The sequence below is a fragment of the Suricata suricatta genome, chromosome 4, assembly GCF_006229205.1.
Source record: "Suricata suricatta isolate VVHF042 chromosome 4, meerkat_22Aug2017_6uvM2_HiC, whole genome shotgun sequence".
In the NCBI taxonomy this organism is placed as follows: domain Eukaryota; kingdom Metazoa; phylum Chordata; class Mammalia; order Carnivora; family Herpestidae; genus Suricata; species Suricata suricatta.
The window spans coordinates 115,647,285-115,670,033 of NC_043703.1; the positions used below are offsets into that span (position 1 = coordinate 115,647,285).

Genomic DNA, 22,749 nt, shown 5'->3' on the forward strand with positions numbered 1-22,749 from the left:
TATGTTTGGAAGGATAAAAATGAACTTTCAAAAGTCTAAATAAATGGGAGTGGGAAAGAGAACAAAAGGCAGTTTCTCCTGACTCACATAAACAGGTCTGTTTTAAGGTCCACATTTTGCTCCCCATTTAAAATACAAAATCTCTGTCAAGGTTGTCTTCATTCTTCTTCCCCTCCTGTTTGGCCTTCTCTCCCCTCAAGTGCAAAAAGAATGATTCAAGCAGGTTTAGGTTTCAGCTAGGGCAGAGGGAGGGGTCCAAGGACACTTTCCTAAGCTAACAATGACTGTCCCTAATGGTTTCTGTCTCCTAACAAAAGCCATGACTCTGTCTTTATCAGCTTCATCTAATTTTTCCTTTCCAAAGTAAATAACACAGCCCTTGCATTTTACACATGTCCAAGCTTGACAAATCATTATCGACTGGGACTATAACTGATAAGAGATAACTTTGTGGTAGGACGTTGTCATTTCCTCTCATAAGGGCTTTCTTTCTGAGATACAGAAACATGATTAAAATAGTTAAACATTTCCTCTGCCTGGCAGTCAGGAACTCAAGACATTAAGATACTGGGGTCTGTATTTTTCTAGTTCAAATAGATCTGTGAAGATACCAAAAGCGGCCACAAACAGTTACTCAAGATTATCTTGCCTTTTTAACTAGTTGTTTTCCTTATGAATTCACATGAAATAATTTCATCACCAAGGACAGCAGCTGCCTAATTCCCTATATAGTTCCTGAATGGAGAGCATTAGTGCCTTCTGTCAACTCAAACCTCTAGATTGTATAACTATGAAATCTGTGCCTTGGGACATGTTATTATATAAGTTAAGATATTAAAATAACATAAATAAATAAGCTATCAAGAGAATTTAGGAGTGACTGGATTATAACATTCAGGGATAGATATCATGAAGGCAATTATTATATTCTACAATTACACATTCACATACCCATTAGAGGTCACGTATTACCAGATACCAATATACATGGCTAGTCTGTTTCAGTAAACTTCTCACATTGATAGGATACGTATTAATAGCTTCTGTCAAAGCTATAGTTTTTGTTACTTATTGTCTGTAGATTTTGTTAAATAGTAGTATATCCTATCAATACATTAGCTATTGCACAGTGCCACTATATAGGTGACAAAAGAGCATCTGGAGACAGAGGATGCTATAAAATAAGAAAAGAAATTTGTGAATAGGCTCAATGAAAGGCACCTGACAAAAGTCCTATGAGCCTCTGCAGACCATGTTTGGGAGAAGAAGACGTAAAGATTCAGAGTAGAAATGGAAATATTAGATGGTCATAAAGGAAAAAAAATAAGCATTTCTGATTATAAAAGTTCTTGTAAAACATCAGGATCTGACTTTTATGGTAATGTTTTTTCTTTTCTAATACACCTTTGATCTGAAAACTGAAAGGTTATTGGGTAAGTTCTTTCCATAAAGAATAAGGAAAAATGATTTTATTTATTAAAGAAAAAAGGAAATGTTTATTTTGAAATAAATGACATCAAGCTTTAACAGATACGTTTATTTAACATTTTTATACCACCCCCCCCCCCCGCCAACAAAACAGTTAGAGAAGTTAGTAGCTATTTCTAGTGAAGAAAAGCAGGAAAGAAAAGTATCTGTAGGTAACAATATCATAGATCTACCTGCTTTACTAATGGGCAAGCAGATCATTAAGAAAAGGGAATAGAATACAAGACTGCTTGTCTCCTTCGACTCAAGAATATTTACCTATGCTGCTGATAAAGACATTCCCTGAAAAAAAGAAACGCATTAGTGTGTTCTAGCCTTGTTGTTCACAGCTGTCCCAGGAGATACACAAACACATACACACACACACAATACCACACAGACCACTTATTTTTCTCTTATGAAACCTTTCAAAGTTGGTAAAACATCCAAAAAGGGTATGATAAAAATTTGCAAGGAATTTGGACATGTTTCTCGTTAATCATTTAAGTCATTCTCCTTCTTGAAAATACTTTTGATTACCACTTTTCACAAAATAGTTCGTTGGGATTAGTAAATGAATGCAGGGACTTGGTGCCCATTTCTGAGCATTAGTTGGATCTCATGTCATTAAAATGTACCAGGCATCTTTCTGAAGGGAGAAAACAACAAATAATTTGCTGAAAGAGCATTCCCTTTGCACTCAAAGGATCAATTTTGACTGCCCGTATTATGTCTGGAAGCTAGGAAATAGCTAGCAAACATTCTTCACCAGTGTGCTTTTCTGTACTACTCTACTTCCAAAACTTCAGAGGAAAGAAAGGTAGAACTCATTTGGACATAAACTTCCACAGAGCTGGGCTGAACACCATGGACGCACCAACAAATTCGAAGGCTTAATATTCTAAGTGACTTGAATTAGCAAAAGGATAAAAGAATTTCCTAAATCTTTGAACCTGTAATAATACCCTGAACAGAGCCCTAACCTAAAAACTGCAGAATGTTACTGAGAGCAACGAACAAATGACTAGGATTCTTCCTGAGAAATTCCTAAACAAATTACTACTTAATTTACTCAAGTGTTTGCACTAAGTAGAAGAAAATCCAGAAAAATCACCATTCTTCCTTTACTGAGATGGCACAAAAAACTTTGTGGCCAAAATCAAAAGATACTCTCTCAAGAATTCTCTGCTTAAAGCTGAACACTGAAGTGGTAAAAATTCAACTGGTCTTTATTTAATAATCATCTACTATATGCTAAGAAATGCTAAACTATTATGCAAGAAAAAGGTATTTTAGCAGTAAATATGGTATTATATATAAAAGTTTTGAGAGGAAGAAAAATTAAGCTGATCAAAATAGGTAGAAAATAATGTTATAGATAAAGAATTCATTTTCCTAATATACAAACAACTCAGTAAGACTGAAGGGGAGGGGAAAAAACTCAAAATCATTAGAAAAATAGGGACATGAGCAATTTACTTTTAAAAAATATACAAAAAGCTCTCATACATATAAGATATTACATTTCACCCATAGTTATAGGAATACAAATTAAAACTATACAGTGAGACCATTTCTCATCAATGAAATTTGCAAATATTCAAAAGCTTAACAAAACACTCTCTTAATGAAGCTGTAAGGAAATAAATACTTAAATAAATACTTCACACACTGCTAGGGTGGAGGAGGTATTGAAAATGGTATGACTTCGATGAAGCAGATTTTGATACTATGTAGCAAAACTACACATGCATTAACTTACCCCCGTGCATCAACAATTCTTCTAGGAACTTACCCTGAAGATACACTTCTGTCTATAAGGAGAACAACTGTCAGGTTTCAGGGTTGATTTTTAAACTGTTTGTTAAATTTTAAGGTTTTTTTTTTATATAAGGTAAAATTCACCCTTCCAGTGAACAATCCATTAAGTTCTGACAAAACCACATAATCCTGTAATCATCATCACAATCTAGATCCGAAAGAGTTTTACCACCCCCAAGATTCCTTCATCCTCCCTGGGGTCAATTATTCCCTGACGCCCAGCCCTTGGCAAACACTGACCCAGTTTATGTCCCTAATTTTGTCTTTTCAGGAGTACTATTTGTATAGCCCCAAATGGTATGCAGCCATTGAGGTGGCTTCTTTTCATTTAGCATACTACATCTGAGGTTCATCTGTATTGTTTCATGTATCTGTAGTTCACTTCTTTTTATTTCGGAATGCAACTCCAATTATGGATACACCACAGTCATTTATCCCTTTCCCCACTGAAGGACAGGTGGTTGTTTCTACTTTCTGGCAAGGTCTGAATAAAGTTGCTATAAACATTCAGGTCTTTGTGTGAACAGATGGGGAAATGCCTATGAGTGACACTGCTGAGTCAGATGGTAAGTGTGTGTTCAAATGTATACTACATACAGCAAAGTGTTTTCCAAGGTAACTAAACCATTTTGAATTTTCACAGCAATATGTAAGAGCAATATATAGAGTTGCTAGTCACCCTGAGGGTATTTGGTATGGTCAGGTATTTTTTTTACACTAATTATAACTGAAATACTGTATTTTAATAAGAAAATATTGGAAATCATTAAATGCCCACATATAGGAGATTGGATGAATAAACTATGATACATTTGAACAATGGAGTACTATTTAGCAGTAAACATAGAAAGAGAAAGGTTTCTATGAGCTTATATGGAATAATTTACAGAACATCCTTTCATGTAGAAGAATAAAATACAAAAATATATGTGTATTACATTATTAACAGTCATGTTGTAAAAGGTATTGGGAAGGGTATGTGAAAACACAAACACACACACACACACACACACACACACATACACACATACTCATGATACTGATAATTTATAAAGAGTGAGTAGGAGCAGGGTGGAAGTATCAGATAAAGAGGAGAATGGGATATCACTGAATATATCTTCTTATATAATTTTGCTTTTTGCAACATGTTTATATTTGACATATTCAAAAAAATTAAATTTAAAAGGATGGAAACCCTAAAAAATATACAAAAAGAAACAAATGAACCCAATTATATATCAACTTAGTAACAATGACAAAGAAGAAAAAGGAAAAAAAGATTTGAACAAAACAGTCTGAACTATAGCCCCAGTGGGATGTATTGTAGGATAAAAAGAACTACAAAAAAAATCTTAAACCTAGTAAGTTTACTCCTTTTAGTGACATATACATAGCAATTCTGAAATTATTTTGTGTTATATGAATAAATAGATGAGTAAATATATTAATACAATGGGAACCAGAATTCTCAGAGATACTAATACAGAATAGGAGAAAAGGAAGACCTATGATATTTGGGTAAAATTAGAAGAATCACTTTTAACTCAGGATTTATAAAACTGTTTATGTGTTGGTGTAGTGTATTTCTTAGCTCTTTCCACAGAAGGAGCATACCTAATGCCCACATCTCAGTTCTATGTATCATTCTCCAGTAAAAGGAAAAGCTCTTTGACAAAATACCTGATTCTGGGGAAAGGGCAGAACGTGGAGTGAACCGAGAACATCCTGTGCCAGAAAAAAATAAAGTCCTCAAAAATTGATAGAAATACATCAAAAGGTAATGCATAAGACTCCCACTGGCCAAATCTGAAACAATTAGAGAATCGAAATGAAAGACAGGAACAGAATATAACTCATTGTATATAAAATAAGAATTCATCTGCCAACACTGACACTAAAAAAAAAAAAAAAAAAAAAAAAAAAGGAAAGGGACAAAAGGAAAGTTCTCCTTTATAGAAGAGTGCCAGCTAATCAATGTGAAAGAAATGATAAAAATAGAAAAATCACTGTTTTATAATCACCATAAATTGCATGATTCAGGAACAAATCATCAATGAATTCTAATCACTAAATCAGAAAAACTATTGGGCAATAAGATAGTCCTAGGATCTAAAAGTATCACTCCACAGGTCGCTTACGAATTACAAAAAAAGAAGGGTACCTTTACAGTGCAGAAATCTGGTAGACATCACCTTAACCAAATGTGTGCCTCCTGATTTGATGCACTAAAAAGGACATAGTATTATGATTTTCTTGTCAAAAATTATTAACCTGAACCTAATCATGAGGACTACCAGATATACCTAAATAGAGGAATACTAACGGGAATAAAGAGACTCAAAAATTAAATGCAATGTGTGATACTAGGCTAGATGGAGCTGTGGGAAAAAATGATACAAGAATCTACTATAAATGACATTATCAGGACAACTGGGGAAATTCACATATGGGTTATATGTTAAGTGGTGGTATTGTATCAATGTTAAAATTCCTGAGTGCAATCATTGCATGATAGTTAGGTAGAAAAAATGTCATTCCTGGGAAACCACATAGTGAAGTATTGAGATTTCAAATACAATGAATAAAATACACCACTTTCTTTTAAATGGCTCAGCTTTGGCTGATTAGATTAGAAGGGGAAGGGGAAGGGGAGGATTGATGAAACTGACTCCTTCAAAATCAAATTTTTAAGAAAGAAAGTGGTAAATTTTATAAGTGGAGTACATGGATGTTCATTTTACTATTCTTGTAACTTTTCTGAAGATATAAAGTTCTTCAAGAAACTAATAAATTTTTATAAAGAAAGTGCTACTCCAAAGGTGGGGTTTGGGGAGTTGGTGAGATAAGTGAAAGGGGTCAAAAGTACAAGTTTCCAGTTATAAAATCAGTAAGTCATGGAGATGTAATGTATGACATGGTAACTATAGTTAGTATTACTGCATGGCATATTTGAAAGTTTCTAAGAGAGATCTAAATGTTCCCATCACAAGAAAACAAAATCCTGTAACTATGTTTTCTAATGGACGTTCATTAGGCTATTGTAATCATTTTGCAATACACACAACTATTGCATCTTTATGCTGTACTCCTGAAATTAGTTTAATGTTATATATCAATTATACCTCTATTTAAAATAAAGAATGTTGGGACACCTGGGTGGCTCAGTCAGTTAAGCATCAACTTCGACTCAGGTCATGATCTCTCCACTCATCAATTCGAGCCCTACATGGGGCTCTCCGCTCTCAGGGCAGAGCCTGTTTCAGATCCTCTGTCTCCCCCTCCCCAATGTGTGCATGGGCTCTCGCTCTTTTCTCTCTCTCAAAAATAAAGAAACAGTTTTAAAAAATAAAAAATAAATAAAGAATGGATGTATGAATAGATAGACAGACAGTCAGATGGATGATGGGTGTTCAGAAGAGGTCACATTGAGCTAGTCCTCAGGGAAAAGTAGAATTTGGTATTTGAGACAAGGATGAGGGAAAAAGGAGTATATTTCCTAATTAGGGTTATGAACAACTTAGTATAAAGTGAAGGGAGTGACTGAATAAGCAATAAGTATATAAAGGAAAAATTCTAGAAGGCCTGAAAAGGCAGGTAGATGTTTATAATTGAGGTAAATAATTTCAAAATGACAAGACTTTTATACTATCAGTATAATGAGAAGATTTTAAAGATCTTAAGTCAATGTGAATCATAATATATCTTTATGAACAAATAGACCTAAAAGATAAAAGAATAAGAAAACCAAAAGATAAAAGATACAAGATAAAAGAATAAGAAAACCAAAATAGAATATCTAACGCATGTTTAGTTTTCATTCAACTTTCTAAATTGCTTTTATTGCTATGTGATTTTAAATATGGTATTTACTCTTCATTTGACTGCTTATATTCTTAATAGACCAGTTGTAATTAAGAATAGAAGTGAAAACCAAAGTCTACGGAGATGGGTAGGTACTGGGAATAAGTGAATCAGGCCAGCTTTTTATATTGTATTCTCTTAACAGACATACTTTGTATGTGAAATATCTAAAACTACTACTCATTTTTACAAAGAACTCTGCTCTCATCATTTTTTCGCCAAACATGTGGCCCCATCAGTGTACCTTCCAGCTTACCATGTATAAACAGACTCGGTATAAGTAATAATGTATTTCCCTCGATAATAGCACAAGTGTGATAATAAATAGAAATATCCAATGTGCAGACACAACAGGGATTGTAGCTTAGTGAAAAAACATATCCCTGGTGGAAATCTTGCTGCTTAAGGTGATTCTATTCCTACCATGTGAATTCAGCTACTCAAAAGTTGGCCAATAACTAAAAAATTTTTAAGTCCCATGCAAGCCAGCAGCCATTTAGCAATCTATTTCTGTCCCATGAGCTACCAATATGCAACCTCTGATTTTAACACCAAAGTCCTAATGACATCCTTTCTTTAACTTACTGCAAAATAATCCTCAATTCTGTCACCTTCCTGTCAACAGAAAGTATTGCAATAAGCAATTATAATTTGGGTCAAATATCACAATAACCATAATTTTTCACAAGCAATTTGGCACTAATTAATTCTTGTCACTATTTTGCAGGTGAGAAAAACAAGCTCAGAGAAATTACATGGTTTGCTCCAGTAACATACGGCTCACAAAACTTTCTTTCTAAATACTTTCTAAATACAAATCTTGCATTCTTTCCAATCACTCTGTGAATTGTGTCTACCCCAAAGTTCATATGCTGAAGCCCTAAACCTCAATGTGTCTGTATTTGGAAATAGGTCCCGTAAGGAGGTAATAAAGGTTACGTAAGGTCATAAAGTGGGGACTCTAATAGGACTGGCGTCCTTATAAGAAGAGGAAGACACATCAGGGGCATTCAATCACAGAGAGAAAGCCATGTGAGGACACAGCGAGAAGGCAGTTGTCTGCAAGCAAAGGAAAGATTCCTAAGGAGAAATCAACCTTAATGGCATCTTGACCTTGGGACTCCCAGCCTCCAGGACTGTGAGAAAATAAATCCCTGTTGTTTAAGCCAGGCAGTCTATGGTATTTTGTTACGGTATCCCTAGCAAACAAATAATCTTGCTACCTCACAATTAGTACTGTACCACAATCATAAAGACATCTCAGCAGGCATTATTTATATATTATGTGATACTTGTATTTAAGTTAGCAATCCCATCCTGTTAACTCCATATTTCAAAAGAGACACCAAAATCTTGAGAGATAAAACCTGACATGGATTTGGTCAACAAACATTTATTTGACCCATACTCTATGAAGAGTTGTATGGATAAAATAGTGACTACTGTTCTCTAACAACAAAAATAACTAAGAGAGATGTGCCAGAAGTATGGTACCAGGGAAGTGCTCTAAGAATGCAGAAGCTCGGGATGCCTGGATGGCTCAGCCGGTTAAGCATCTGACTTCAGCTCAGGTCATGATCTCACAGTCCATGGGTTCAAGCCCCACATCAGGCTCTTTGCTGACAGCTCAGAGCCTGGAGCCTGCTTCAGATTCCCTCTCTCTCTCTGCCCCTCCCCTGCTCATGTTCTGGCTTACTCCTCTCTAAAAACAAAAAAAACAAAAAAAAAAAAAGGACTGAAAAATGCAGAAGGTCTGCAGGGAGCCTAGGTGACCCAGTCAGTTTAGTGTCCATTTAGCTCTTGGTTTCAGCTCAGGTTATGATCTCACAGTTCATGGGATCAAGCCCTGTCAGGCTCCACTCTGAGTGTGGAGCCAGTTTGGGATTCTCTCTCCTTCTCTCTCTGCCCCTCCCTAACTTGTACTCTCTCCCTCTGTCAAAATAAATAAACCTTTAAAAAATGTAGAAGCTCTGAAGTAACTCAGAAACCAAAAAAGAAATCACATACCCTACATCTCCAAATTATTTCTTACTCAATACTGCTTTATTTCAAACAGATTGTTTTGTTTACAGTAAATAGTGTTCCATCAGTCCCTGCAAATATATGTTAATCAAAAATTGTATCAACCTTTATTCCCCCCAAAAAGACACAGCCATAATGCCATCATCGTAACTAATATATAATGATAGCATTGTATGTGCCAAACACTGTGACAAGATACATTATGTCAGTCAATTCTCCTAACTCTAACCTCAGAAGGGGATTATTATCCCCTTCTCACATATGCCAGCTAAAGGGTTCTTTAAACTTCAATGTTTTGTTTTTATTTTTGAGAGAGAGAGAGACAGTGTGAGCAGGAGAGGGCCAAAAAGAGAGGGAGACACAGAATGTGAAGCAGGCTCCAGGCTCTGAGCTGTCAGCACAGAGCCTGACGTGGGGCTTGAACCCATGAACTGTGAGATCATGCCCTGTGCTGAAGTTGGAAACTCAACCGACTGAGCCACCCAGGTGCCCCATAAAAGGGTTCTTTAAATTTTACCTTCACATATTTGAAAACTGATACTACTGATGAAACTAACACCACAAGAACTTTCTCAACCTATAACTTTAACACTTCTGAAAAAACTATACCGTCCTACCTAAATATTTAGAGAAGGGCAATAACTTCTGCTTATCTACAGGATAATATAGAGATTGAGAACACATTCCCCAAATCCACACATATTTCCACTGAAAATCAATTTAGTTGCCAGTCAAAATGGTCAAATATCAATAGTTTACATAGTTCAACTTCAATATATGACAAGTCCGAAAAAAACTTACTTTAATTAAGGTAACTCTTTCATTAGCTTAGATGCAAACAGAATTTTACAGAAGACTACGTTTCCTACAACCATTTCTCAGTAATCAAGAGAGACTGACTTTGTCACGGTGCACAGGTGGCTCAGTTGGGTAAGCATCTAACTCTTGATTTCAGCTCAGGTCATGATCTCACACTTCATAGGTTTGAGCCCCACATCAGGCTCCGTGCTGATAGAGTGGAGCCTGGTTCTCTGTCTCCCTCTCTCTCTGCCCCTCCCTACTCAAGCTCTCTCTATCAAAAATAAATAAAACAAATGTTTAAAAAAATTGATTAAAAAAAAGAGAGACTGACTCTGTCCGTTGGTTCTCCAGGTGAGCTGCTTTTTCATCTAATATGACAATTTACTCCTATGTGTTCATCTTCATTTCCCAGGCTATTCAGTTTTTCTACTTCTGGCACAAACTTTATTTTACTTTAACAATATATTAAGTATCTGTTTCCTAAGTTTAGAGCCACTTTCTAGGTGTTTGGGTTTTCTTACCCATTTCATTCTGTGGCCTCCCATTAAGTATCATCATGCTAAAGACATAGTTAATAGCCTACAAATGTCACTTGACTCAAAGAATGTACTAAATACACTTTTGTTAAGAGCACAGTAAGGAGAGAAAGTCTTTACTTCAGAGAATAATACCTAAACTTAAATACATTAAATCAGGATCATAAAATTTCACCAGAAGAAAATGCTGGCAATCTACTGTAAGCAACAGATTTTAGAAAGCAAAGTATAACCCTCTCTTAAGTACTGCATTCATTATTGGAAAAAATTTAAGACATTTTAATGAAAAATCATTAAGATATCCAACCATTCAAGGGGTTGCTTTCTTTAGTCACTAAAAGTGTTTCCTCCAGGTCCTCTCCAGCCTTGCACTCAAAATGTGTTCTACAAACAGAAGCACCATCCTCACCTGGGAGCTTGTGAAAAATGCAGATTGTCAGATTTCACCTCCAACTAGCAGAATCTGAATCTGCATTTTAATATGACTCCAAAGTGATTACTACGCACATTAAAATTTAAGAAGCACTTAACCTACAACACAAGTTCTTAACAGAGGTCCTGAAGGGCAACATGAGTTTCATGAATCCCCTGAAATTTCATGTAGAACCTTTCATGAGTGAATATAATGCATATTTCACTGAGAAAATAGTCCATATTTTTTTTATCAATCTCTCAAAGGAATATATGACCCCAGATAGATTAAGAATCACTGCCCTACAGGATTGTATCCACAATTTAGAAGTCAAAATATTTCAAAAACTATTTACGCTGCTCTCAATGAGGTCTGTTGAAGAATGACAAGAATGAAGGTCAGAACGTCACAGTGGGTCACGAAAGACCTTATCTGAAGAATTTATTCACACCATGCAAGAACTATGCCAAGAAACCAGTTTGGAGACATCTAAATAAATAATTCTCTACATGAGGTTTGAGATTAAGAATGTGCACTTGAAGAAGATTCAAACTGAGAAGTAAATAAATAGAAGGTAGAATTTTTTTTAAGATAGGATGCCATTAGATGACAGTGAAGTGTTGAATTCTTGTTGTAAGAGCTCAATCAGCAAAACTCCAACAGGATTGTTTGATTTGGGATATATGACCATTCTAAGATGTTAACTTCCAAGTACATTCTTATATTTCATTTATGAGGAACCCCCAATGCAGTTCACTAATCCCACTTTTTATCTTCTCCACCCCTCAGAAGACAAAACAAAGAAATACAGCACAAAAATCAAAAAGGATTTGCCCCAGATCCACAGTGAGTTCATGATAAAGAACGGCTTATATCCATAAGGTTTTCACCATATGTGAGAACTAAGCATATATTTCATTCTTTCATCTTATCATCTAGTCATCTCTTTGACGTGTGTATTATCCAGAGGCATAGATCATGTCTAACTTCTATTTCCATAGGTCACAGTGCCAGATAGAATTTAATTTCCTTAACAGGCACCCAACATGTAAATAAAAGGCGTTAACTGGTCTTAAGTCTTGATTCTGATGCTTGATTGTAGTACTACTATAAGTTGTCATCAACATGATGAGCCTCATACCTGACAAGCTGGTCTCCAGGGTGGACCCATATGCTACCATCCCAGTCATTCCAGGCCAGAAGAGAGAATGCCAGAAAACACTCAGGGGGACCAAGTCTTCTCTGCCCTTTTTTATTTCTATAGGTACAGACAAATGCCTGGTTCTTTTCTTTGCTCTTTTTCTTATCCAAGTACAACAGGGATTTCGATGAAACTGTCACACATTGTTAACTATTATTATATAATAAACATATCCTGATGAAGAATATGACAGTAGTGATACATAACAGAAGTCGGCAATAAGAGTAACAAGAGCACAGGAACTAACATTTGCTGACCACCTTTTATGGAACAGACACTTACGTGATCCTACAGGGTAGAGACTACTGTCTTTACTTGATAGATGAAGATTAAAGTTCCAACAGTTTAAACCAGCATCTAAGATTACAAAGTTAGAAGTGACAAAGTTTGAGGGTATAGTTTTTAGAAGCAGAGGAGAATAAAGGAGAAGAAGGGCAGGAGAAGAGAACAAAGAACAAGGATGAGGAAGACAGTGAGCCTAAGATCATCAGGAAATGAAACAATGAAAAGCAGACAAGTGCATGGAGGCACACAGGTCACAGTGCAGGCATAAATGGTTCCTCACATGTGTCAGTGGACATTTAAAAAGTAAATGATAAGAGTATTAATGAGAATTTTAAAAGAGAAAATAAAATGGCAAAGCCAGGATCTGAATAAAATCTGTATGACTCCAAAGTCCATGCTCTTAACCACTACATTCACAAAGATCCAGTTTATGCAAATGAGAAGTACTTAGAAATTTTTAACAAGAAACCTCAAGTGTCACAGTGGTTTTATTTTTAAAAACCCATTAAATGTTTCTAGCAACAAATCAGGATATAAATATATGTACTACTTAAGCCATTTAATCTTATTCTTTACCTGAAAGTGACACAAAACTAATTTGCGAGGTTATAGATATGTCACAGAATTCCCAAATTCTCTGTAAGCACTCAGATTTGTTTCCTCCAGAAACCTATTGTCAACTTTCTCATGCCTCTTTATATTTCAGTCTGAGGTCCCTTTATCTGCATCATGCTGTTTAAAATAATATCTTTTGGGGCACCTGGGTGGCTCAGTCAGTTGAGCATCCAACCGTGGCTCAGGTCATGATCTCATGGTTTGTGGGTCCAAGCTTCCACATCAGGCTCTCTGCTGTCAGCACAGGGTCTGCTTCAGATCCTCTGCCCCCTCTCTCTCTCTGCCCCTCCCATGCTTATGTGCTCTCTCTCAAAATTAAATTAACTATTAAAAAATTAATAATATCTTTTATCTCAAGTAGCTATGTTCCAGTTTCAGTGGAAGTCACCTAGATCTTTCTCTAGGTCAGGTAAACTCTACTCTTTCCTTAATGCAGTACCCAGTCAGTATACAATCAAAAACCTTGAAACAAACAACAAAAAAGTGGATGATTGTATTCAAAATCTAAAGAATTCAATTCTAAGATATCATGATGCATCTTCAGTTTCCTTAAAATGAGGCTCATTTGTATTTAAAGTGATATTTAATATCCAGAAGATCACACAAGCTATATTACATAGATAAATTCTTCATCACATCTCAAATATACTACATGTAAAGCTAACATTCATCTCCTTTCCCCAGTTCAAATGTTGCTTACCTCTTCGTCATCTTCCTCATCTTCAACATCCAGAATTCCTGAGTCCTGTTCAGACTTGGGGCTAGTGCTTTCTATCTCTGTATCAAAAATTGTGTATGCATCTTTCTTCGGTTTTCTCTTGCTACCTATTCTGGGTTGTTGCAAGACGATGTTATCCAGGTTTCTCTGTTGCTGAGCCTAGGACAGAAACACATATATAAACATTACGAAAAGAAAGAAAGAAAAGAAACAAAATTTGGTTGAGCATTCAAAGAACGTCTATAGTGAACAAACTGGTATCTTAAAGAAAATACAACAAAATGTCTTAATTCATAGTTTTAGTCCCATAAATCAAATCAAACATATTAATATACGCTTTAAAAAATTTTGAGAGAGAAAGACAGAGAGTGCAAGTGGGGTAGAGACAAAGAGACAGAAAGAAAGAATCGCAGACAGGCTCTACACTGGCAGTGCAGAGCCCAATGCAGGGCTTGAACTGACAAATTGTGAGATCATGACCTGAGTCAAAACTGAGAGTCAGACATTTAACCAACTGAGCCATTCAGGCGCCCCTTAATGTATACATTTTTAACCCTGATGTTACCCATCTCAATTCATTTTCTCAGGGAAAAAAAAGATAATCAGTCAATATTATCGTTAGATTTTCCAAGTATACTCAGTAAATAATCACAGAAGTGAAATCTACCCTCTTTCATATAAGTAGCCAAGATTTTAGTGCAAATGACTCAATATGTATCTCTTAAGAGATAAATGCCATACTGGAATCCTTGTGGTTTGGGAAAGAGGGACAAGAACTTTTTAGCTTAGCAGACTCTTAAGAACAGTAGTTATAATCCCTGTGGTTATAAGAGACCAATAGAATGTAATCAGGGGAATGAAACATCTTAATAGAGTAATTTGAACTAACTAATCCTTCAGGATTGCATGACCTTAATCTGTGGAAAACAACGTTTTAAAGGGTTTCTTCTTCTGAACGTTCATAAAAAGGAAATGTAATCCCCTCAAGTTTACAAAATAGATTCAGATGGTGTGGTTTCAATACATACAAAGAGGAGGAAAGTGTGACTATGCAGAGTCAACAACATAAGTATTAGAGTGTAAGTGACTTTAGTCACTGCTTAGGAAACTGAGGCAAAAGGCAAAGGATCTGTGTGAGGTCACAAGGCTAGTTAGTGGTAAATCAGAAGCTCAACGTGTGATCTCCTAAATTCTAGGTCAGAGATCTTCCTACTCGACCCACAGTCCCTCAAAGCATGACAAAATATTCCCCCCAAATATTTCTGTTGTCAAATAAATGGGAAACACTGTCGTCATGGAGCCTTCTTGTAGCCACAGTGCACAATAACAGAATAAAAACTAAGAGAAATCGTTTTTGAGGAAACTTCTTTAATTTGGTTTAACCCAGCATGTTCCAAAAGTTCACAATGGAACTTTCAGTTTTTTAGTAATACTTAGTGCCATCCCAAGATACAAAGCTTAAGAAGTATGGCCTCTCAAAGTATACATTTCTTAACCAATAAATGATATTTATTATACAGTGACAGGCAGAAATTAGTTCTGGAGAAAGTAAGAGTCTCCAAACATCCTGAATGAGAGTAAGAAGTTTAAGTAAGATAAGGGGCACCAGGGTGTCTCAGTCGGTTAAAAGCTCGACTTCAGCTCAGGTCATGAACTCATAGTTCATGAGTTCGAGTCCCACATTGGGCTCTCTGCTATCAGTGCAGAGCCCACTTCAGACCCTCTGTCCTCCTCTTTCTCTCTGTCTCTACCCTGCTTGCTTTCTAAATAAATAAGTGAATAAACAAACAAGTAAGTAAATACTTTAAAATTTTTTCAAGATAAATATTAAGTATAAGATGTCAGTCCAGGCACTGGTTAAATGAGGCAATTATAATAGGACAGAGAAAAACTTGAACTATGTGAGCTAGTTTCTGCCAAGAAAATGAAAAGAATCTCCATTCCAGAGATCTGAATCAATGGACAAGCTTGTTTCTATGCATAAAACTCACTGATATTTTGGTTTGACTTACATGAAATATACATGGCTCAGTAACAAACTATGATAGAGAGGGTATCAAAAAACATTAAATTTACATATGTACAAAAAATATACCTGTCTTCTAATCATTTGACACCTAAATTAGATAGAACAGTCTTTCTATCCCTCTCAAAAGTCATAAGTTCTTTTCCACTTCCAAGCAAACCACAGAAAAATGGATCCAGGTCTCTGGGAAGGCACAAAGGAGGGAGAACTTCTAGAGCTTTCACATTTAAAAAAGCAAGCCCTGGACCAGAATGATCACTTGTCCCTTAAGCCTATCCTCTCCGTTCAGGACAACAAAACCAAAAGCTTTCATAAGACGGTCTTATTCCATTCAATCCCAAGTCATTTATTTTTCTTCATAATCAATAAAATACTATCAGCAGATCAAAAGCAGTCAAGAGAAGCTACACTTGAGTACTGTCATTTAAACTTGAAATGATACAAATCTGAAAGTATCCTATGAAAGTAATTTTAGTATTCTATGATTTGTTCTTTTTAGATGGTGTCTGGTGTTCCCACCAATTTGAAGAAATGCAGTTTCGGCCAAATAGGCAAATTAAGACAGTTAATCCTCCACTAGAAATGAAAGCACTGCAAGCTGTATTCCAAGGCTTTTTATCAGAACTTCTGTCAAAATTATCAAGGCTTCGGTCTGTAAAAGACCAGTCAGAGCAGATCCGCTAAGCATAAGTGACCAAGTCGGAAATAATAAATCTCAGGCAGAACAATGAAATACTAAGATATTACCCATTATGAATGCAAATGACAATTAACATTGATCCTAAGTCCACGAAAAAACAACAAAAGCCCTTCAGAGCTCTTCTACCATGCTAAACTATCTTAGCAGAAACACTTACTCTGTCCCTCCAAAGACAACCATTATAACCATGAACAAAGAAGCAGCTGACCGATTTCTGTCTCCTATGTTGGAGTTGGGGGAGTGGGTGCTGAGCAGCCAAGTAGACATTAGAAAGCATTTAGGCATTTTCTTTTTCTTAATTGTTCATTCTCTTCATGACCAACCTTTACACATTAATGACCTTTTCCTCAAGATTTCCCTCATATGTATTCTTCTCTGGTTTTCTAATATAGACAAATTAAGCAAGATTTCTCCTTCAAGCCCTCTTCTCTTACCACCCACCCAAGACCCAGCAGCACATCTCCAGTAGCACCTGGCCTATATTGCTTGTGAGTTCCACCACCTCACTTCCAACGTGCCTCTAATGGAACTCATCACCTTCTCATTAGAATTCCCCTGCATATTACGGCCAGGCTCTTCTTAAACCACATTATTCATCACACAACTGAGCATGAGGGCAAGTGGGGGGAAAAATTTCAACAAGTACAAATCCCAACTCCATCCCAACGTCCCTTAGACTCCACCATAATGGAAGCTGAACCTAATTTTCCAATGTACTTACCCAGTGCTCCCCAACATGGATCTCCACTTGGATCAAACTCTATCACTTAATACACTACGAATGTTATGACATTTCTCTACTGGATGACCTCTCCCCACCTGAATCCAATCTGTCCTCTGAATCCCAACTAGACTTCTTCTTCCTTTAGGAAGCCTCCTCTCACTGTGCTAATCCACAGAGCATTCCCTTCGTATCCCTACTTTCAGTCAAACTTGTCCTGAATGCCTATCGGTACCAGGCACTGTGCTACATCCGAGGTCTACAAAGAATAAGCTGGAGTCCCTGACTCACAAACTTCATGCCATACTGTTACAGGAAGCAGATATAGGCAATTAAGTGACAGAAATTCAGTGTAATAAGCAGAGTAACATAAATACAGGTGCAATAATTGGACAAAGGAGAAAGCAGTCATATATGTGTGGAGGGGATTAAAAATGGGCTTCACAGAGGAAGGGGTAGCAAACTGCGGTTGTAAAAGATACATATGGTTTTTCCAAAGGGAGATAGATAAAAAGGATACGCATGCCAGAAGAAGGAAATAGCATGAGAAAGATCACCACATGTGAAATAACATTATTCACCCAAGGAATAAGTAATTATGTATAAAAGCATAGGTGATAATGAACTACTAAGAGCTAAAGAAGCCATACAAAGCAGTTTCGAGGTTCACTAGTAGGTAAAGGAGAAACCAGGAAAGAACATAAGCAGGGAAGAAGAAGATCAGCTTGCCAATTCAGGCAAATTCTCCAGGAGCAGAGGAGTGGTCTGCTCCTCTTACTGGGAGAAGATAAAGACTAGAAACAGAAAAACTGATATAGATCACGATAACAGCCCAAATAAGATGATGAGAAACTGATATAGGTAGGCAGCAGACAGATAATTAGGAGAAGAAACGGAATGTACTGATTTCAATGCAGTATGTGGAAGAGGTGAAGGAAATAAGGATAACTCCAAGTATTCTGGGGATTCCTTGATGACTAGATGGTGGCAAATAACAAAGACCACAGTAATATTAAGATGAAAGAAGACGGAGAAGATGAGCTTAGTAAACCAGCCAGATAGACAGGTAAAATAAATAAATAAACAAACAAACAAACAAACAAATAAATACATAAAAGAGGCCAGTACAGCACTTGAGCATGTGACTCTTCCCTCTTTGAGGCCAGGAAACACGTTTCACTATTAGAGTCCTCCAAACCCAGACACAGTGACATAGATGTAGTAAATTTAGATAAATGTTTACTATATAAAGGCAACATACAACAAAAGAAATATCTGTAAGAATGAAATCTGGTTCAATAAAAGAGATGACTTGGATGCTTTCCTACCTATTAAAAGAGAGGTAACAAAAAAGAGAGAAGGGTGAAGGGAGGGAACATCTAGAAGAATTACCTAATCTGGACAATTAACCTAAAAATGTATCTATTGACACTTTTAAAATTGTCATAAGGTGTCTGTGAGGCACCCTACCTACCCTAAGAAAGTTTTATTGTGAAATACTACTTCCAGGGGTACCTAAGCCCTAAGACTCCCTTAAAATTCTGCGAATCAAAAGGCAGCCTTCAGTCTTTATCGACCCAATACTGACCTCTAGTGGACTAAATAAATACATACAAATGCTTTAGAATCTGAAGAGAGGTCTAGACTTACAGGCTTGGAGACCTGATATAATTATATGAATTTCAATTTTAGGGTGTGTGTGTGTGTGGTTGTGTGTGTGTAAGCTTCATGGAGTGAGCCAAGTCTTTAAATCTTAGCTCTTAAACTCAATAACTCTGTAATTTTGGGTAAGCTCTTTCCTTCTCTGTGTAATATCCCTATCTAAAAACAAAAACACAAAAAACAAAAAAACAAGTTAATAAAATGCAGCTCAGAGTTGTCACAAAGTTTAATTAAGATTATATTATGTAAAGTAGCTTGCATTAAAAGATAAACAAAAAGCACTAGAATTTTAAGCTCTTCCTGTCTTCCTTCTGAAAATGAGATAGGAACCTGTTGGACCGTCTACTGTGGAAGCACCCGAGTCAGCAATATTTAGATACATCATCATTAATGGCATCTAATGCTGCTATGCACTGCCATTCAGTTTTGCGTTTGTGCTACACTTTAAAGCTGAGCTGTACCAGACACCTCTTGTGCTCCACTTCAGATCCTCATGCTCAGCTTCCTCCAGCTAGAGCATCAGCAACCTGTTGCAGGCAGCCTTGGAGAGTGTCTCATAGTGGAACCTGAAAACACTTCTCAAACTTACACCATACCCCTAGCTTCCTTCCTGCCCTTTGGACACCATCAGAAGTACTTAGCATTCATGAGTGCTAACACCGAAAGGAGACAGCCCTTGACCAAAGAGCTGAAAGACAAATGCTTTCCCGCTGTCTCTCCCACTGCCATCAGTTCCATACGGCTTCTCAGAAGGCCCCCCAGATTAAAGTAAAGAACCAGACTGCCCTACAGTTGTACCACTGTGCAGACCCTGCCAGCTCTTCTTCTCACTGCTCCTGACCCCTACGCCGACAGATCGCGTGCTTGCCTAAACCGTTCAAATACAACCTCCCAGGCCCCCTCAGGACACCAAAGCTAAAGTAACATCCCACAGGATAATGACGGGAAGTAGGCCTACGACCCCCGTTTTATGTCTGAAGCTCAAATGGTAACCATGAAAACAACTGTCAAGATCAAAATATAAAAAATCTAAAGTTACCTCCTTGAATCTCACCAAACATGAAAAGTACGAAAGAGCTGCAGTATCAAAACAGTTTCTTCACATTTACCAGCACTAGCTCTGGCACCTAGCTTACTTTGGCAACCAGTTCCAATATCCAATTCAAAGACACAATAAAAAACAAAACAAGATAGTGATTCAAAATTAAGGAAAAAGAACATAGCAAAGATCGTATTTAAAAAGTTATTTCTGCATACTAGGGTCCATGGGGTGTATATATGCATATATGTATGTGTACTTTGTGTGATACTTTCAAGCAGGGATAAACAGGGCGCCTGGGTGCCTCAGTTGGTGAAGCATCTGACTTTAACTCAGGTCATGATCTCTTAGTTCGTGGGTTCGAGCCCTGTGTTGGGCTCTGTGCTGACAGCTCAGAGCCTGGAGCCTGCATCAGATTCTGTGTCTCCCTCTCTCTCTGCCCCTCACCCGCTCATGTACTTCTTTCTCTCTCTCTCTCTGTCTCTCTCTCTCTCTCTCTCTCTCCCCCCCTCTCTCTCAGTAAAAAAACTTTTTAATAAATAAATAAATAAATAAGGGATAAACAAATAGTTCTGAATGTAACTTAATCAGATCTCCAAAAGATTCCATCAGTAAGATGAGAAATCTAAGATTGTGATACTGTTGGAACTTTGTTTTTAAATTGAGGAAGGTATTCACTACATTACCTTTAAAATTATAACTGGGATCTTGGGGATGCCTGAGTGGCTTAGTCAGTTAAGCACCCCACTCTTGACTTCAGCTCAGGTCATGATCTCAAGGTTGTGAGATCAAGCCCCACATCACGTTCCATGCTGGGAACGGAGCTTGCTTAAGATTCTCTCTCTCTCTCTCTCTCCCCGCCCCCTTCCCCTCCCCTGTGTTTCTTTCTCTCTCTAATCAATTAGTTAATTCATTCATTAAATTTTAACTGGGATCCTTAGCCCTTTGAAAGTCTCCAGTTAATATTAAGCCTATATCTTATATTTCACTGCCAAGGAGTGTTTTTGCATTAACAAAATTCACCGCAATAAGACGGCCTACATGTACGGTATTACATTTTGCATGACACAATAGTAAAACTACAGAATTCTCTTGTGACTTAGAATTCTCTGCTCTTTTTAAACACTATCTTTTTCCTTTGTCAACACACAAACACATAGGCCATATATACACCAACATATGTTAATTAGCTAATTATGAAATAAATTTTTAAAAAGTAAAGGAGAAAATATCAAAATCTCCATTGTGTAATATCAGTTATTTTGAAGACTGAAAACCACACATATAAAGATTTCTGTGCATGTAAAAGAGTGCTCTTTTGCTTATCTGCATTTTTTTATTTCTCAGCAATTAGCATTGATACTGGTAGGCCAAAAAAGGAACCATACTAAACACGGTCCTTTTAATCTGCTTTTGCTCAGAAATATATCACAAATCTATTTCTCTACAAATAAAACTACTATAATATTTGCTTTGTATTGCATTTAAAAGAACACATTTATTTAGGGGCACCTGGTTAAGCGTCCTACTTGATTTTGGCTCAGGTCACACTCTCACAGTTCATGAGTTGGAGCCCCATGTCAGGCTCTATGCGGACAGTGCAGAGCCTGCTTGGGATTCTCTCTCCTTCTCTCTGTGCCCCACCCTTGCTTACCTGCTTTCTCTCTCTCTCTCTCTCAAAGTAAATAAAAATTAATAAACTTTAATAAAAATGAATGAATAAATGTATTAAAACACATTTATTTAAACATACCCTACTAGGGGCGCCTGGGTGGTTCAGTCAGTTGAGCGTCTGACTTCGGCTCAGGTCATGACCTCACGGTTCATGGGTTCGAGCCCCGCATCAGGCTCTGTGCTGACGGCTAGCTCAGAGCCTGGAGCCTGCTTCAGATTCTGTGTCTCCCTCTCTCTCTGACCCTCCCCTGCTCACACGGTCTCTCTCTCTCAAAAATAAATTAAAACATTAAAAAAAATTTTAATAAATAAATAAACATACCCTACTATAAGAGATTTATATTGCTTCCAGTATTTTGCTGTTTAATAATTCTGCACTATCTCCAGAGCTAAAAGTTTGTGTATACAGTTAATTATTTTATTAGGGGAATTTCTAGAAAATCTAGATGAAAAGATAAATGTTGAAAATAAATAAATTAGATGGGGCGCCTGGCAGGCTTAGTCGGTTGAGTGGCTGACTTCGGCTCAGGTCATGATCTCACGGTTTGTGGGTTCAAGCCCTGCATAGGACTCTGTGCTGACTGCTAGCTCAGAGCCTGGAGCCTGCTTCAGATTCTGTGTCTCCTTCTCTTTCTGACCCTCCCCTGCTCGTGCTGTCTCTCTCAAAAATAAAATAAAATAATAAAAAATAAAATATTAAAGAAATAAATTAGATTTGGCTATGTAAAAAAAAATTAATGTCCACTCTACAATTTTATCAGTATTTACTTTCCTCTAGTACTTCTATGATTTATTTTACATTAATTTGCTTAATCCTTCTTCAACTTACCTTGAGTGTTACACAGAGACACAAAACCAATCACTCACTCAAATGGTTATTTTACACCAACTCAATTTTTTTTTTAAAAACTTCATCTTTTCCCAACTAATTTATTTCACTTTAAATGTCTAGCTCTTGGTTTTTGAAACTTTGACAATACTTAAATTATTTTATGAGAATCAGTAGAACTTCCTTATGCTTTTTCCTATCCCCCAATTCTGTTCTGTTAACATTTTTACATCCACATTTCTAAATACTCTTATACTTTATGGTAAAAACTTAGCTCACTTAGGGGCGCCTGGGAGGCTCAGTTGGGTAAGCATCCAGCTCTTGGTTTCAGCTCAGGTCGTGATCTCACAGCCTGTGAG

The 22,749-nt window shown here is 36.8% G+C and overlaps 1 protein-coding gene across 8 annotated transcripts in view; it reads right to left on the reverse strand.

Moving 5' to 3' along the window:
• Nucleotides 1–22,749, reverse strand: part of EXOC6B (exocyst complex component 6B) — a 581,371-nt gene that overhangs the window by 334,357 nt on the left and 224,265 nt on the right. For all 8 annotated transcript variants that reach the window (XM_029937576.1, XM_029937578.1, XM_029937580.1 and 5 more), the window contains exon 7: nt 13,722–13,898. In XM_029937576.1, coding sequence (XP_029793436.1) covers nt 13,722–13,898 — 177 coding nt within the window. The remainder of the gene's footprint in view (nt 1–13,721; nt 13,899–22,749) is intronic.